The sequence below is a fragment of the Melitaea cinxia genome, chromosome 23 (assembly GCF_905220565.1).
Source record: "Melitaea cinxia chromosome 23, ilMelCinx1.1, whole genome shotgun sequence".
In the NCBI taxonomy this organism is placed as follows: Eukaryota; Metazoa; Arthropoda; class Insecta; order Lepidoptera; family Nymphalidae; genus Melitaea; species Melitaea cinxia.
Window position 1 is genome coordinate 5,139,051 of NC_059416.1, and position 17,637 is coordinate 5,156,687.

The 17,637-nt window shown below is 31.2% G+C and overlaps 1 protein-coding gene across 1 annotated transcript in view; it reads right to left on the reverse strand.

Moving 5' to 3' along the window:
- Nucleotides 1-3,858: 3,858 nt before the first annotated feature.
- The window catches only part of LOC123664961 (soluble guanylate cyclase 88E), a 32,098-nt gene continuing 18,319 nt past the window's right edge, over nucleotides 3,859-17,637 (reverse strand). The window contains exons 7-15 of the mRNA XM_045599327.1: nucleotides 15,133-15,337; nucleotides 13,256-13,402; nucleotides 12,756-12,888; nucleotides 11,748-11,975; nucleotides 11,100-11,501; nucleotides 10,915-11,011; nucleotides 10,447-10,519; nucleotides 4,891-4,966; nucleotides 3,859-4,166 (exon numbers count right to left, since the gene is read on the reverse strand). Of these exons, the coding sequence (XP_045455283.1) occupies nucleotides 3,859-4,166; nucleotides 4,891-4,966; nucleotides 10,447-10,519; nucleotides 10,915-11,011; nucleotides 11,100-11,501; nucleotides 11,748-11,975; nucleotides 12,756-12,888; nucleotides 13,256-13,402; nucleotides 15,133-15,337 (1,669 nt within the window). The remainder of the gene's footprint in view (nucleotides 4,167-4,890; nucleotides 4,967-10,446; nucleotides 10,520-10,914; nucleotides 11,012-11,099; nucleotides 11,502-11,747; nucleotides 11,976-12,755; nucleotides 12,889-13,255; nucleotides 13,403-15,132; nucleotides 15,338-17,637) is intronic.

The following is a 17,637-nucleotide window of genomic DNA, read 5'->3' on the forward strand; positions in this document are numbered from 1 at the left end:
CTAAACGGAGATGACATTTATATATGAAATTTTTATTTTATTTGTAAATGTAAATTTATTGATATTGAATTTGGAAGTATTTTTTGTACCTACTTGTTCCATATTACCCAAATTTAATAAATGAATATTTAGTGACTTAAATGTTACACTTAAATATATTTTTTAATAATATTCAGGAATTTGTATTATCCATTCTTTAAAAGGATATATATTGCTCTTACCGTCATTTACAGTTGAGACAGTTTGAATTTGTTTTTGTTTATTTGTAATTATAGGGTTAAAAAAAATTAAAAACGAGAAAAGAGAGAAAACCTGAGTCAAACAAACATTTTGTTTTAATCTCCAAATTTTTTTATTGAAAAAAAAAAAACGAATTATAAAATTCAGAATTGTTTAACAGTGGCTTTATAATAACTATTATACAGATTTTTACGATCAGGTTCATTTTACACTTGGAAAATTATTCACATTACATAAGCAATAAAATGCCATAAATAGTATAATTTTTTTTAATAGTACTTTTTTAAGTATATAAATATATTTTAAATATGGATTCAATAAGATATCTAACTACAGTATTTTATTGGTAAATTATAAAAGTACTGCACAATTTAGCAAAAACTTCACAAGTATAAATTAAACCTTTAATAATGTTTATCTTCATTTACGTATAAAAGAGATTGCGCCATCTTATCTTTTCAAAATACTCATCAAGATTTTTTAGATATATTTTTTACAGTAAAATTAACTAACAGAGATAATCTAACACAATAAATGTTATAACCACACATACACATTCGGATTATTTTGTCACGTAGATGCGTGTTTCAAATTATACATGCTTGCGTGAACGCAAGTATATAAGAAATAAAAATAATTTTTAGGTAATAAAAACATTTTCTTTAAGCAGCGCAATCTGTTTTGTACATTTTTATTATATATATCAATAAATAAAATTAAGTACAACATGTAATCTCAAAACGACTAGATTCGTAATTGACTCACAACATTCAGAGTTGTGGTAAACGGTGACTTGTGAATTAAATAACGTTACAACTAACATTTAATACTTACTAGAATTAAAGTATACTCAATATTACACATATTTTTTTACACTTATCTACTATAGTACATATCTAAGTAAAAACAAATAATCTCTTCTTTATCGGAATAGTTTAAAATTATACTTAGGTATATTGACGGATGTAATTGTATAATTTGATGCATATAAAGCGAATGTTTTGGATGTATTTCGAGATGTCATCCAGAATGCTGTTTTTATTTAAAATTAAACTTCAAATGAGAGCATAAGGGTGTTTGGTATTGAAATATAGATATAGGAAATGTTGGCTTTGGCCCTCGGCTGGTTTAAAATAGCAGTACTAACAAATTGCTAAGTGAAAGAAGACCTAGGCTCTATAGTTACATCATTTAGAAATCAGTGGCGTCAATTGTAATATCATCATAAAATATATCAATAAAATCCTGTGTCAATTTAATTGTCATCACTGATCAGTATCCTGAAATATTTCCGTATTGAGTGACTTCCTACTAAAAACAATATTTTTAAAAAGAATTAAAATACTGGACTGATATTTGGAATAATATCACTGTAAAATGGTAACTCATTTTAGTTAATTTTATTCTAATTAAATTAACCATAACGACGAATGTCTTTGATAAAAGACATTAGAAAACTAGTTCGACCAGTTTTTTAGAGACTTTGGCATGATATCGGGACAAAAACGTTTAATTTTCTATGATAAACATTTGTTGTGTAAATGTAGTAACTAAACCTATGTACCTACGTACTTTTTAATTTTTGTTTATGTTATTTGCATAAAGTGGAAGCTCCGTATAATTTTCCTTATGAATTGAACTTTTAAGTAGCAGTAAATGTCATTTATGAGATTTATTAATCCCGGTTTGTCTAAAATCTAAATGTAAGATTTTCTCCTTACCCTGAATGGTAAAATTAAATAAATATATTTTTTATTTTTTATATGATATTTCTAATAGAATTTATACATAAAAACATCACGCAGAAAACACACACACAACAAAGAAAGCCTTTGACCAGACCCTGATTAACTTAGGGGTAGTGAGCCAAACCAACTTCGACTTGGGTTCAGTACATTGAAATACTTACTTCAGTGGTTAGTTTAAAAATAAACTGATTTGCATAAACGCATTTTTTTACGATTTTTAGCAATTTTTGGCGGATTTTTGAAATTTACTAAAAATTAGGGGGTGTAGGGACCAAACGGACCTTAAATTCGGATTTAGCGCATCGAAATACACACCTACCTGGCCAGTGTTATTATTACTTTAAAGTGGTGAATAATATCTATTTTTACTTATTTATTATCTTTTTTACACTGTTTGACAGTACTGAGTTAATTTTTTTTATAGAAATTTCTATTGTCAATTTCTAAAGCTCTTTTTAAATATATTTGTGACAGAAGTATTTTTATACCTAGCGCTCGTATTATCTAAAATATTAAAAACAAAACAAAATCTACGTTTAAAAATGTTTATCACAATATTTAGAAAAATAGCCCTCATATAGCCATTAGTTTCTGCCGCAGAAGGGTAATGTATGGCATGTGAAAGAGAGTAAGTATTGTTCGGAAATCGTTATAAGAAAATTATCAATTATACGTTATTACAATTGCTCCATACATACATATTTTTGAACAGTATAGACGTATTAACAGCATTTTCAACATTAATTTTGACGAGAAAGATTGCACAACTTTAACAGCTATCGATCTATTATTAGGTGCGTAATAGCATGCCATAACATAAGTTACCTAATGCTAGCTTTAAATGTTGATAAATCAGTACAAGAATGCTTTTATGCTGTTATATTTCAGAACAAATGAGAAACATGCTTTATATACAAAACACAAAATTACAAAACAGAACAGCAACAGTATCTAAGCAAATAGGGATAGGTTTTGGTAGTAAAATGTATCTTTGTCAGTTAATTTCTTATATCTGCGTCCGAACTTGTCCTATTCACACTCCTTTAGCTTCCTTTAAATATCACGTTCCTATATAAGCTCTTAAACTTTCACATTTACTACACTTTAATTTAAAGAGGACCTAATGCGATTATTATTTTGAGATTCTCTATGGCCACAGAGCTTGGTCAGTCCCGTTTAAATGAATTTACACCTCAAATCATGATCGTTACCTTTTCCATTCTTTCAATTTATATCGAACCATAATTGAGAAACTACGTCGATTAACTCTAATCTTTTTCATTTTATCTACGAGTACCTAGCCTATAGTTTTATCAGAGCCTTTCTCTTACCTAGCCATGTGAGCATGAGCGCATCCGTAATACCTTGCACACACGTAAATACCTTGAACTTTTACTGTAACATATATTTTGGAATTTTTTCATCTTATGAAGTAACTGCTCTTAGTTCATGTATAATATTTTAAAGTATACCTTTCTACTATGATAATGATGTAACACATTGAGTTTTGTACAATAGCAAAATATTATACTTATGACTTAACTACTTAAAGTTCTAATACAACATCAAATTCTAGATAAAAAACCTTTTAGGCCGAAACGCACATTTATAATTATGTAAAAATATATAGAACTGTGTCTGTATAAATGTTGGAACAATATCATGTTTACATTAATTATTATAGACTTATAAATATAAAGTAAAGATTATTTTTTTCGTCTTAGCGAATAAAAGTAATTGTCAAAATCTTGTCTCACAAATTTTATTTTATATAATATATTTTAAGATTTTAATACGTGTGATGGTGTCAAAATATACGTGGCATTTCTACTGTGTCTTTATGATATTAAATTAAATAATATAAATAAAGTTATATTAAGTGACAGCTAGAGTTAGTCTTATGTCGTACGTGAGGGTTTCCGAACGCTCCACAACACTGATGATGATTGACGTTCTTCGAATGATGATGACCGTGTGGTTGGACGTTTCCAGACGGTATTTGCTTCTCTTTTAGGGAATCTTTATTTGATTGTTTGTGAACTGTACACGTTTTGTGGTGTCCTGGTGCTATTCTCGCCCGGAATCTCCCGACTCTGCCCTGTTTGGGAGGTTCGACGTTTTCCGATATCGTGCAAATATGTGTGTCTGTTTGTGCGTCTTGATATTCTGTATCGGTTTCTGTAAAAAAAGAATTAAATAAAATACATACATACGATTTTATATTTAAATTAACGCATATCGAAATATGATTCAACGAAAAAGGAACTTAAAAGGTTATTTAGAAGTCATTACGAAGTGTTTTTGGTCTGCTAAGAACATGCTAAATGTTGAAGTGGTGCGTTTGGAGTACAAATAAAAATACATGCTCTAGAATATTCATATATTCATTCATACAATCGTGCTCTAATGTAAAACTGCGTGACACATCAATGCATGAAATGATGAAATAGATAATAAAATGGACCACGTGCTAAAAGTAAAATATTCTTCAATTTCCAAAATTCTAATAATGTATCTATTTGGAGTTGCTAATATTTTCATCGCATGTATATACACATGCAAAATTGCTTGGGTGTTCGAAAATGAAAGTACCAATCAATAAACGATTTTTACCTCATCTAAAGTGATAACATTTTACCGAAGATTATATTTATCAAAAAAATAGCGTAACATGATGATTATTTTTTTTTTATCACCACAAATGCTAAATATTGGATGCAGCAAGTAATCAAAGTAAATATTATAATTCAACGTAATGCTACAACTTGCAGAGACAGTAAATGGGTGAATTTTTACGTGGAAATATTAATTGGTCATGTCACTAAGCACATACAGTGTAGCTGCACACATCGAAAGCTGAAAACAGTGCAAAACAACAAGTGTCAGGTCGGGCCCGCTGTACCGATGTCGTCGGCGCGCGGCGAGGGCGAGGCGCTGCGAGCGCGCGCCGCTGCGGGCGCCGAGTGCGCGAGGGACTGCTGGCGAGGTTCGTTACTTTAGAAGATTGAGTACTGAACTGAGGTAGGGCACAGCTGAAAATATCCTGCTCAAAATCTGGAGCTGCCCGACAAGGGAAGTACCTCGATCTTGCAGAAGATCACCGCTATGTAATACTGGATTCAAGTAATGCTATTTTCTGAAAGGTTGAGATACTACCCCAGTCGGGCTGCTCTAAAATGTGCACAAGATATTTCCTGCTTTACGTAGGGCACTTATTGGTTCATGGACAATCTCAGATAATTACGCTTACTTATGTAAGATATCAATTAAGTTAGCGTCGTTGGTGGACTCACGTCTGCATAAGGGACACTAAGTTAGAATAATTGGTTTATTTAATGTAAGTTACAGTAGTGTAGGAACCAAGTAACGATTACTAACTAAAATAAAAATTAGAATAATGAAAGCACGGGCATTATAAGCCTGTGGATGTATCTTTATATATATTATATAAATTACGCTAAGTTAGACCGTGTTAGACCGAAAATTCATAGCAGACGCGTAGAGTCAAAACCAACATTTAGGAGGTTAGTAAAAGCACACTTCTTTCCTCCTTAAACTATCCTTAAACTATCCTTAAACTGCTTCATCCTATTTAATTTAATCATAAATTTAAACAAAATTATAAAACCCGTCATATATTTCGAATATAATATAATCGAATAGAATAGAATAGAACAGAACAGAATAGAATAGAATAAAATAGAACAGAACAGAATAGAATAGAACAGAATAGAACAGAACAGAACAGAATAGAATAGAACAGAAACAGAATAGAACAGAAACAGAATAGAACAGAACAAAATAGAATAGAACAGAATAGAATAGAACAGCATAGAACAGAACAGAATAGATCAGAATAGAATAGAACAGAACAGAATAGAACAGAAAAGAATAGAACAGAATAGAACAGAATAGAATAGAACAGAACAGAATAGAATAGAACAGAACAGAATAGAACAGAACAGAATAGAACAGAATAGAACAGATCAGAATAGAACAGAACAGAATAGAACAGAACAGAATAGAATAGAATAGAAAAGAAAAGAATAGAATATAATAGAATAGAACAGAATAGAACAGAACATAACAGAACAGAAAAGAACAGAACAGAACAGAATAGAACCGAATAGAATAGAACAGAAACAGAATAGAACAGAACAAAATAGAATAGAACAGAACAGAATAGAACAGAACAGATCAGAATAGAACAGAACAGACAGAATAGAACAGAACAGAAACAGAATAGAATAGAACAGAATAGAATAGGATAGAACAAAACAGAACAAAAAAGAATAGAACAGAACAGAACAGAATAGAATAGAACAGAACAGAACAGAATAGAATAGAATAGAACAGAACAGAATAGAACAAAAACAGAATAGAACAAAAACAGAATAGAACAGAACAAAATAGAATAGAACAGAATAGAACATAACAAAATAGAATAGAACAGAACAGAAACAGAATAGAACAGAATAGAACAGAACAGAAAAGAATAGAATAGAACAGAACAGAATAGAATGGAATAGAACAGAAACAGAATAGAACAGAACAAAATAGAATAGAACGGAATGGAACGAAATGGAACAGAACGGAACAGAACAGAACAGAATTGAATAGAATAGAGAAGGAAATAGAATAGAATAGAATAGAATAGAATCATAGAATAGAATAGAATCAATTACGAAATCGAATAGAAAATCGCATGGGAAATCGATTATAAAATCGATTATAATTCTACAAAAAAATCGATCAGAAAGTTGATTATCGGTAAGAAAATCTATTTGTAAATTGATTACAAAATCGAATAGAAAATCAATTACAAAATCGATTATAAAAGTGGCTAATTTTAAAAAAGGCTTAGTGGTGACGGCAGCAAAGATATAGCCACCTCATCTGTTCCCGTGGGTGTCGTAAGAGGTGACTAAGGGATAACACGGTTCAGCCACCACCTTGGAACTTAAAAAGCCGACCGATGGCGGGATAGCCATCCAACTGCTGGCTTAGAAATACTCGGCCCAAGACGGGCCGCAGCATTTTCGGTGGTTTCTAGACCTGTGGTAACCAAGCCACCTTGGTTTTTTTGATATAAGTTGTAAGTTGCAGTTGTGTAAGTACCAAGTAACGACTATTACCAAAAATAAAAATTGGAATAACAAAACCATGAGCATTATAAGCCTGTGGATATATATTTTATGTATTATAAAATCGAATAGAAAATCAATAAGTTAATCGATTAGAATATCGAATAGAAAATCGATTGTATCGAATAGAAAATCGAAAAACAATCGAATATAAAATTGATTACAAAATTGATTATAAAATCGAATAGAGGTCTATTATAAAATCGATTTTCAATTGAATAGAAGATAGAATAGAGAAACGAATAGAGACTTGAATAGAGAATCGAATAGAAAATCGAAAAAGGAATCGAATAGAATCGAACAGTGAATTAAAAAGAGAATCAAATAGAGAATCGAATAAAAATCAAATACAAAACTGAACAGAATCGAACAGAATAGATCAGAATATAACAGTTGTTTCAGAGATTAGCCAGAACAAACAGACAGACAGACAAAAATTGTAAGTAATGCTATTTTGGTGTTTGTACCTTGTATACGTCTATATAAATTTAGTAAAAGCGCTTACTTTAATATGACAAACAGACTCCAATTTTATTTATTTGTATAGTTTATTATTTTCACAAATGGTCACAAAAATGCTACTCTTTTGTTAGTTTTGACAGTTTTTCTCAAATGCTGAAGAGAGGGGGCGCCATTATCAAGTTTCTGCCCCGGTTCGAAAAAATCGTATATCCGGGACTGCTGGGAAGTGTCGCCGAATGCCTTGGCTGTATTCTGGTATTTGTTCAAGGCTTTGACTGTGTTCACCTTGACACATTAATCAGGAAACTCACGTCACTATGGCATTGAAAATACTGCGTTAAAACTTCTGAGTTCTTATCTTATTCGTGGAACTCATAGCGTTGAAATAAGTGGTATTACGTCGTCTGGGTCTCTAGTATAGATGGGGGTTAAACAAGGCCCAATTCTGGGTTCATTATTTTTAATATACAAGTACATAAATAACCTACCTACCGTACAGTAATGAATATGTAATTTAGTAAAATCATGAGATTGTATTGTTTGTTGATCCTCACTAATTTAAAGTGGTGCACTGATTTAGTGTCAATAATTTTGCTTCTTAACAGTCAAAATAACTAATTGTATAAAATTTTCTGTACCAAATGTACAATCACCAATGTAAACAAGTTGATATAGCAGCCAGAAATCAATGGTCATAAACTATTTTTTGTTAATTCAACCGTTTATCTTGGAAATACCATTGAATCTAAGTTGCAGTGGGGGCTCCATATCAGTCCACTGACGGATAGACTAAGTTCTGCAGCTTACGCGATTAAGAGAATACGATTATTAACATATGTCAATAAAGCTAGATTAGTGTATTTCAGCTGCTTCCGTAGTATAATTCCTGCTGCGTTTCAATCTCTGCTTTTACAGAGGTTTAAAAAAAACTACTTAGCAAACTTTTTGTAGCAACGCTTATTACGGTATCAATAAATACCTTAACGATGAACGGCCATGGGATTGAATTATGCTTTGCCATTCTATTTCTATATCCCACCCTGTCATTAAATTATATAGTTCTCAATATTGTAAGCAGGTGGCATTTGGTGATTTTGGCACAAACGATTGGCTTTCTCGTGTTTGTCTTGGTCACTTCATAGTCTAACTGTACATTTTGTTTACTTTTTTTTATATCCTTGAATTTATGAAAGAGTACCGAGAGTTTTTTCACGGCTTTTTTTACCCGACTGCCAAGGAAGGGTTATGTTTTTCGCGCGTATCTTGTATGTATGTATATTTGTATGTAATATTCTTTACTACCTCATATTTCCAGAACCACTGAACGGATTTACATAATTGAGGTATCGTTAGGTTCGTCTTAGCTGCCCAAATGTTCTTAGATAGGTGACATTAAAAAAAATCAAACATGGCGGTTGCGCGAAGCCATTGTAGTTAATGAAAAAAAAATTTTTTTCTCGAATACACAATATGGGTATCAAATTGAAGGGCACAATACAAGGATTTTAAAAAGGTATATCATGATTATTATTACCGTAATACTAATAAAGAAATACAATATTAAAGTTTAAAAAATGTGGACTTGGCTCTTTCCCACGCCTATGCCATGCCAAACTCGCCTCCTAGGCGACGATCAACTTCGGGGTGTAGCCTTTCTAATAATATATATATATATATATATAACAATGGTTTTTATAACAATGGTTATAAAAAAAACATACAATTAAAATTACAAATGAAAATTAATAAATGTCACACCAATTTACAATTACATTAATACAATCAATAACAACTACATAATACCAAATACAAACAAATAATTTTAATAATAATTTCATTATATTGAAACTAATAGTTGTTGACTTAAGCAGTCACCTATTTGCTAAAGGTCAGGCTTACGTTGCTTTGAGCAGAGTGAGATCTTTCTCCGGGCTTGCTATCAGTTCTCTTGACCCTAAAAAATTACTTAATCAACCACATGATGTAAACTGTTTTAATGAATTGAACCGATTACGTAATTTGACTGACTAAAAAGACATAAATAAAATAATAATTTAAAAAAAAAACAATAAACGCGCCTGCGTGAAGAACAACTAATAGAAAATCAACTGAAAAAGCTGGAACAAGATAAAAATTCAATATGCACACAAAGTCAGCAAATAAATAGAAACAATATCAAACATTTTGTGCTGTACATTTAAAATATATTAATACGGTAGTCCTTCGAAACTTTATGCAACGTCGTAGATAATATGCAGTCGGAGGCATGAAATTGAAGGATAAGTCAAATCATTCTCTCTTTGTGCATGTCTCCGACTGCATGTTATGTACGACGCTGCATAAAGTTTCGAAGGACTACCGTATTAATATATTTTAAATGTACAGCACAAAATGTTTGATATTGTTTCTATTTATTTGCTGACTTTGTGTGCATATTGAATTTTTATCTTGTTCCAGCTTTTTCAGTTGATTTTCTATTAGTTGTTCTTCACGCAGGCGGGTTTATTGTTTTTTTTTTAATTATTATTTTATTAACTGTAGTCCAACACTAAGCTTCATTAGTTTAAGTAATTTGTTGTAATATTTAATAAAATCGATGAAATAATAGATAGCCGATTAGTGAAATTTAAAAATATTGTTATTTATTGCGTGACACTGGGTACTAGTGTACCTAAGTTTGTATATTATAGAAATTTTGAAGTGTAGTTTTTTTTTGAAGTTCGGTAAGTATGTGTAATCAATTTATGGCGAAATAAATACTTCCATTTAATTTTGAAGATATAAATATTTATAAATCTACACATATTTTTTATGTCTAGTGTATCCTTTAAATTTTGTCTTTGTAAACTTACCACGGATTCCGTAAAGAAGTTGTCACGTTCCTTGGGAGCCGGCGCAGTTCCGACTCTGCAAGGGGACGTGGAACTGTAACTTAAGATTTACGACAATATCGATGAAAACACATTTTTATTTACTGCATATCAATTAAGAAACTCGAGCTGGCAAGCATAAGTGAAAATAATAATATACAAATAGTAGGTATAAAGATAGATACTAAAGAAATTAAAAAAAATAAACGTTTTCTAGAATGGAAACAGAAGTCAAAACTGATTTTTGCTGATCATCTGTATTTTATTATTAGCATTATGGTTACAAGTTGGCATGCTTTGAATCAACTTTTTGGTTTAAGACCCTGGATAAATTTAATTTTGACATTCAGTTTGATTCCTTTGGAAGGAAAGAGGTAAATTAAAATTTATAATACATTATAACGCTTACAAAATTAATACAGCTAGTAGTCAATAAATTAATATAAGTACCAGAATGACGAGTTCAAGCTATCAAGATTCCTTTGCGGTTCCAAGGATTCTGCATCCGTCCAAACACCTCCTACACTCGCTGAAGTTGATCTCGATTCTGGGAACGGTCGAAAATCTTTTAAAACAATATTAAAAAATCTTTTAATTACAATTTTAGTTATAATGCTTTTCATAAAACGAATTACCGTTTTCCTTATCAGTTCTATTGGGAGAATTAGCTATACTCCGTCGAGCGACATCTTGGAAAGTGACAGGAGAATACATCCGTCTCTCTTCAACAGGTGACGTTACTGTTGGACCATTCTGGTTTTTCAACGTAGGAGTTGAAGGTTGGAATGTTATTGGACTACTATTTTGGATATTATTTCCTAAGGAGTTAGGACCAGAGTTGATTGAATTTGGTAAATGGAAATTATTCAGAGTTTCTTTATTATTAAGTTGTTGTGCTGAATGTTCAGCGATACTGTCTCTGATGTCAGCGGCTCTTTCCCATTCTAATTCGGAGACAGCTTGAATTTGAGATGATATTATTTTCGAAAGAGACGGCCTGGACTCTCGATCTTCTAGCCAGTATGTTTTCATTGCACCTGTAAGTAAATTTTTATTTTTTTAACATTTTATATATATTACTTAGTCTACTTTCTTAGTCTAAATGGTGCGAGAATCATAATAAATACAAAGATTTCTTTTACGTCATAGTTAAATTTAAAATCAACTGTGGGTACTTAAACGTAGCTAGACCTCACATGTTTTTATACGTTCTTAAATAAATTCATATAATAAAATAAAAAATCATTCGTTTTAATGTTTACTTCTTTTATTTGTTGATTTACCTTTCCCTTTGACTTGAATTTCTCCACGTTCAGTGACGACGTAGGACGGCGACAGCAGCTCGCGCGTGGTCTGCGAGATGTGGATGCGCATGGCTTCGGACGTGGACTCCATGCGAGACGCCGTGTTCACCGAGTCTCCGAACAGGCAGTAGCGAGGCATTTTGAGGCCAACGATACCCGCCACTACCGCTCCAGAGTGGACTCCTACTCTGATTGAGAGGTGAGATCCTGGAATTTTTGTGATTAGAATGTTTAGAATATTTCAAATGAACATAAATATATAACCAAAATTGCTCTAATTTTTGCTGTATATAAAGTATATATACTATATACTTTATGGAAATTGAGTGTTCTCCTGGATTTCCTAATTTTGTAATATTATATCAGGTTCCTGTGTCCTCTAGCTGGGGCGGAGGGCGACCACACTGCATCTCCATTCCGAGCGGTCCTGAGCGTCTCGCTTGATCTCATTCCAAGTCTTTCCGATGGCCTCGGCTTCGTCAATGATTGTCCGCCGCCAGGTTTGTTCTGGACGGCCACGTTTGCACTTTCCTTGGGGGTTCTAATCTAGGGCTTGCCTCGGTATATGGTTAGAATCTCTTCAGAGAGTGTGGCTTATCCAGCTCCATTTCCGGCGTTTGATCTGCTGGTCGATCGGACTTTCAGTGCAGCGCTCCCAAAGTTGTTCGTTGGAGATTATTTCGGGCCAGTAAATACCAAGGATTCTGCGAGGGCATCTTTTAACGAATACTTGGAGCCGATGCGAGACATCCTTGGTGACATTCCACGTCTCACACTCATAATTTTGCAAAGAACTTGCTATTTCATCTCCTACTATAAACGTTTATACCAAAAGCTGTGTCAATCATTTTTCGTATCATGAACCTAATTTGAGGGATATATTTTGATTTTATAGAAATTATATTTTTTTTTTTGTTTAGTCATTACTAAAATTGGTAGTCTAAAAAGTAGCCTTTTAAGTAAATAAATATCCGGTTCTGTCTTTACCTGTGCTAGGGTCCTTAAGGTCAGTAATTGCTTCCACCATGTCGAGGGCCATGTCGCAAACTTTCTCCGCGTGGTTGTCTTCCTTTTCTGGAGCTCCAGACACGACCATGTACGCATCACCTATTGTTTCTACCTATAAAATTATAATAGAAAGATTTTATAAAAACACATTGAAAAACAATTCGAGAAATAAATCGGTTAGAATATTACGACAAGAGATGAATATCCATTGTAATAGCCGATTTACAAAAAAAATCTTACATTGAATGTGTTATAATTCTAAGGAACGTGTATTTATGTAACAATGGACAAGCTTATACACGTTTAAAAGTTGTTATGGTATTGTTGTAAAAAATTTAATTACTTATTATTACAACTTAAAATATTTAAAAAAAAATTATGATAGCCTGATGAAATAACATTTTTTTAAATATTTTCGAACTTAATATACGGAAAATATAAATAAAAAAATATATTAAAGAAAGAAAATTGTTAGAGACCTTATAAACTCGATTCCTTTCTGTAAGTGTATCGAATATGGAGTACATAGCGTTGAGCATGGACACCACTTCCATGGGCGTGATTCGGGAACAGATCTCCGTGAAAGTCACAACATCAGAGAACAGGATCGATACACTGTCGAACATCTAGAGAAAAAAGTGTGTGTATCAGCTCCGGCGTATATATTACTTTTTAAGAACGATTACGTTATATTAAATGAATTAAATTATAATTAATTACAACAATAAAACTGAAAATCAAAACATAAATTGACGCTTGCTATTCGTATGGTACAGTAAATGCTGGTACTACTATACATATACATATGTCGCTTGAACAGCTAATAGAGCTATAAATTGTCACTCTCAGCGTCGCTGCTATTTCGTTGTTTCTTATATCGTTTCTAAAGAATTAAACTTTAAAAACATCTATTTTAATCTACAAGCGCTTTGATTTTATACTCAAAATATATATGCTGTGGAATTTCGTAACCGTAACCGATATAAAAGTTACGGATAATTTCGGATAGGGAAGGAGTCTAAATAATATGGTTTATGCTGTTTTAATTTTTTTTCATCAAAATAACATACAAAACATTCTTTGTTATCCATAACTCGTCAGTCGAAATTGAATTTCAATTTAAATAAAAATAATATTAAGATTAACTAACAGTAACTGAGTACCAAAAGGAAAAAAATATAATCTCTAATCATTACCTGTTTACTTTTTGCTTTCAATAATTTTTTTAAAATATAATATCTGTAACCGAAACTATACGAAAGTAACGGATAATACGAATTATTTAATATCTAAAAATAATATTATTTTGATATCTGTAATCGTATCCGAAATTTTATATCCATAATATCTCAGAAACTCCAATTACATATTGTACAACTCCTACTAAATTTGGCTCCATTAATCTAATATATATTTCTCGTGTCGCGGTGTTTGTAGTTAAACTTTTACGAAACGGCTTGACCGATTCTCATGAAATTTTGTGTGCATATTGGGTAAGCCTGCGAATCGAACAACATCTATTTTTCATCCCCCTAAATGTTAAGGGTAGTCCACCACAGTTTTTTTAAAATTTTTAGATTCATTATTTATTTTTTATTTTATTATGATTTGGCTTTGAAAAATACAAACAACCCTAAATTTTCACCCTTCTACCATCAACCCCTATTTTTAAATAGCGTTTAGCGGCAAGACAACGTTTGCCGAGTCAGCTAGTTTTAATATAAGTATTCCATTAAACTTCTCATATTCTGTTTTTGTTTTAAATTAATAAAAGTCATTTTCTAATTCTAAAGTCGTTTTAATTTGCCTTTTAGATGTTTTATGTTTACTTGACTAAAACTAATCTTGTGGTGAATTAAAGTACATAAACTTTTCATCAAGACCGCAAGAGCTTTCTAAATTTAATTAAGAGAAAATAATTTTAATATCAACGATAAACACGTTAAAACTTTGAAATATTATATTCTTGTATAAATCATTAGTAATAATAAATTTAATTATGATATATTTTTTAATTTATGGGTGTTATAATTTATTGTATTTATACAAACATTGTATAGTAAAGTAAAACGTTGTTTGCTAAACACATATACCCTTTATGGTAAAATAAATTTTAGTTATTTAAATAAAATATCATGAATTCTTATAAATGATACGTAAGAAATAAGTTATTCTTCGTTTGTATTAAACATGAATATGAAAATAGAGTATATTATTAGAGTATTAGAGTAGATTATTTACTTATTGATAACAAAGTATTACGAGAAACGAATTATTTATTTTGTCTTTTCCGTTCAAAACACAATAACGAATAGTTAGAACAAAATCTTCAGCAAATTCACCAAGTGACTTTTACCTCGCACGTGTCTATCGGGTTTTCTCCATTACGTAATCTGTCTGCGACCTGTTTTGGTATCATCTGATACAGAAGTTCGTCTGTTCTTTTCATTTCTTCATCCAGTTTTCTCATAGATTCTTCTAGCTTCTTGCTTTTTTGCTGTTCCTGATCTAAAGCGAGTTTCAGTTCTACTGATTGTTGCGTACCGGCGAGCATGAGGTCTCTAAAAAATTGAACCTTAAATTATAATATAGGTATTACAATTTTTGGTAAAACGAAGTTCCTTCGGATAGTATAAAAGCAACACAATTTGAAAAAAATGTTGAATTTTATACATATATATTTTCTAGTTCTTGGTTTTTTTTTATTTTGTTCATTGGTTTTTAATTAAGTACATAAAAGTATTTAGGAAATTTAGTATTTTAGAAAATACCAAATACCGTAAAATAAAATAAATCAAACAAAATAATAATAATAATAATAATAATTCAAACTATTAAGTTAAATAAAAAACATAATATGTCTTTATTTACTTTTGTCGACAGTATAAAATTACATAAATAATAATATAAATAACGTCATATTATACAGTCGTGTGACTGATTACGTTGCTTCCGTTACATATTTTTCTTACGGTTTTAGAATCACATTTTTTTCAGTTCGCTCGCCCAGCCAAATGTCAAGCCTGCCGTAAGGAACTTCGTTCCAATAATATAGGCATTTATTATTTATACAGGTTTACGTTACGGTTACGTTACGTTTTACGCAGAGGAGAAGCGTAGTGGATTAAGTTCCAATGCTTCTTCTCCATGGAGAAAGAGGCCTATTCCCAGCAGTGAGGTGTAAAGTGTTGAATCGTGACTATTACCTACCTTATGTTAAGAAATCACTGATTTACTAGGTTAAATAATAAAATTAATTCAAACTTCTACATTTTATAGTATCTAAAGTATAAAGGCTATAAAGAATGTGCACAAAGTAGTGGAGTTGGTCGTAAACGTCGAGTATCGTCAAATATTATTTAATTTGAAGACGTTGTAAAATATTAACAGTAATTGAGGCTTGGATAAATCGTCAATTAAATATTTTCTTACCTTACTTTTTAATGTTAATAAAGTTTAATTTTAACATTTAATTTTAACTGAAACTTCTCAATTTTAAAAATAAATTTGGGAATATAGTTATTGTAGTATAAAAACCTAACCAAATCATTACTAATACATAACTAAGCCATTACTTATAGAATCATACCGTAGGAGTACATAGACATCGCAAAAGTATTTTTGGACAAAGCTATTGCAAATTTAAATTAAAAATTAATAATTCGAGATTTACGATATAGTCAACCAGCATTGTAATAGCTTCTTTGATGAAAGAGGTCTTAACAAGATTTTATAAAAAAGGTTCATGTATGATCGTAAAATATTTCTATACAAGATTTCACTAAAAGCTAGTGTTGTTTGCATTATTTATGTTAAAAAGTTTCCGAAGCATAGGCAAAAGCTTCTATCTCCATTTTCCATACATTGTGTAATGCTAACGAAATATCTAACGTAAGGCCGAGATAAAGCAAACATATGAAGCGTGACTCGTAACATTCTCCTTTAGGATGTTGATATTTATAGTTACCTAGATTTCCACTCTTGTCAAGTCACTGCGTGAAATTTATAGGATATATACAACCTCTTTGAAATACTAAATACAATAATCTTATACTATTAAACGAGCAATTCTTGTATATATATATATATATAGAATCTGAATCTCGGAAACGGCTCCAACGATTTTCATAAAATTTAGTATTTAGGGGGTTTCGGGGGAGATAAATCTATCTAGCTAGGATTCATTTTCAGGAAATGTCGTTTTATCCCTGTTTTTAGGAATTGAAAAAAATATCGTTAGAATACGAAGGTAAATTTCGCATAAGTCGATGTAGTTGAAATAGCTCGGTGGGAAATCGGCCGCTCGGGATCAACCGAGAAGATCATGGTTCAAATCCACATGTCCCTGATCAATTATTTTTTCTTTTTCTTTTTCTAATTGCACTCGCTATTTTTTATTTAAATAGACTGTTCTTATTTTTTATTATTATGTCGGTAAAATCGAAAAATATTATTCATATTTTATCAATATGTAATTCGTATTTATACTTTATGATTTCCAAAAAACACGATTTACTAAAAATACCGAGCTTAGCTCGGTCAACCGGGTACTAGTACTAAATACAAGAGCTCTTTTGACTTGACTGGCAATTTTTAAGAACATTAAAACAAACATTTTTAAATCTTATTACAAGGCCAACTAGATAGTTGGAGTTGTAATAAAATTTAAAAAATATTGGGTTAGATGGCATTTTGATGATTGCTTCCGTCCTAGCAATAATAGCATTACATTTTCTAGCCTCTAATCACGCATACATAATATAGCATGCTTATAGCCTACGTCTAACCGGGTATAGAAGTTGCAACTATACTAAGGTAAAATTTACTAAAGCTAATACAAAGGCGAAAAGATAAATTTTCT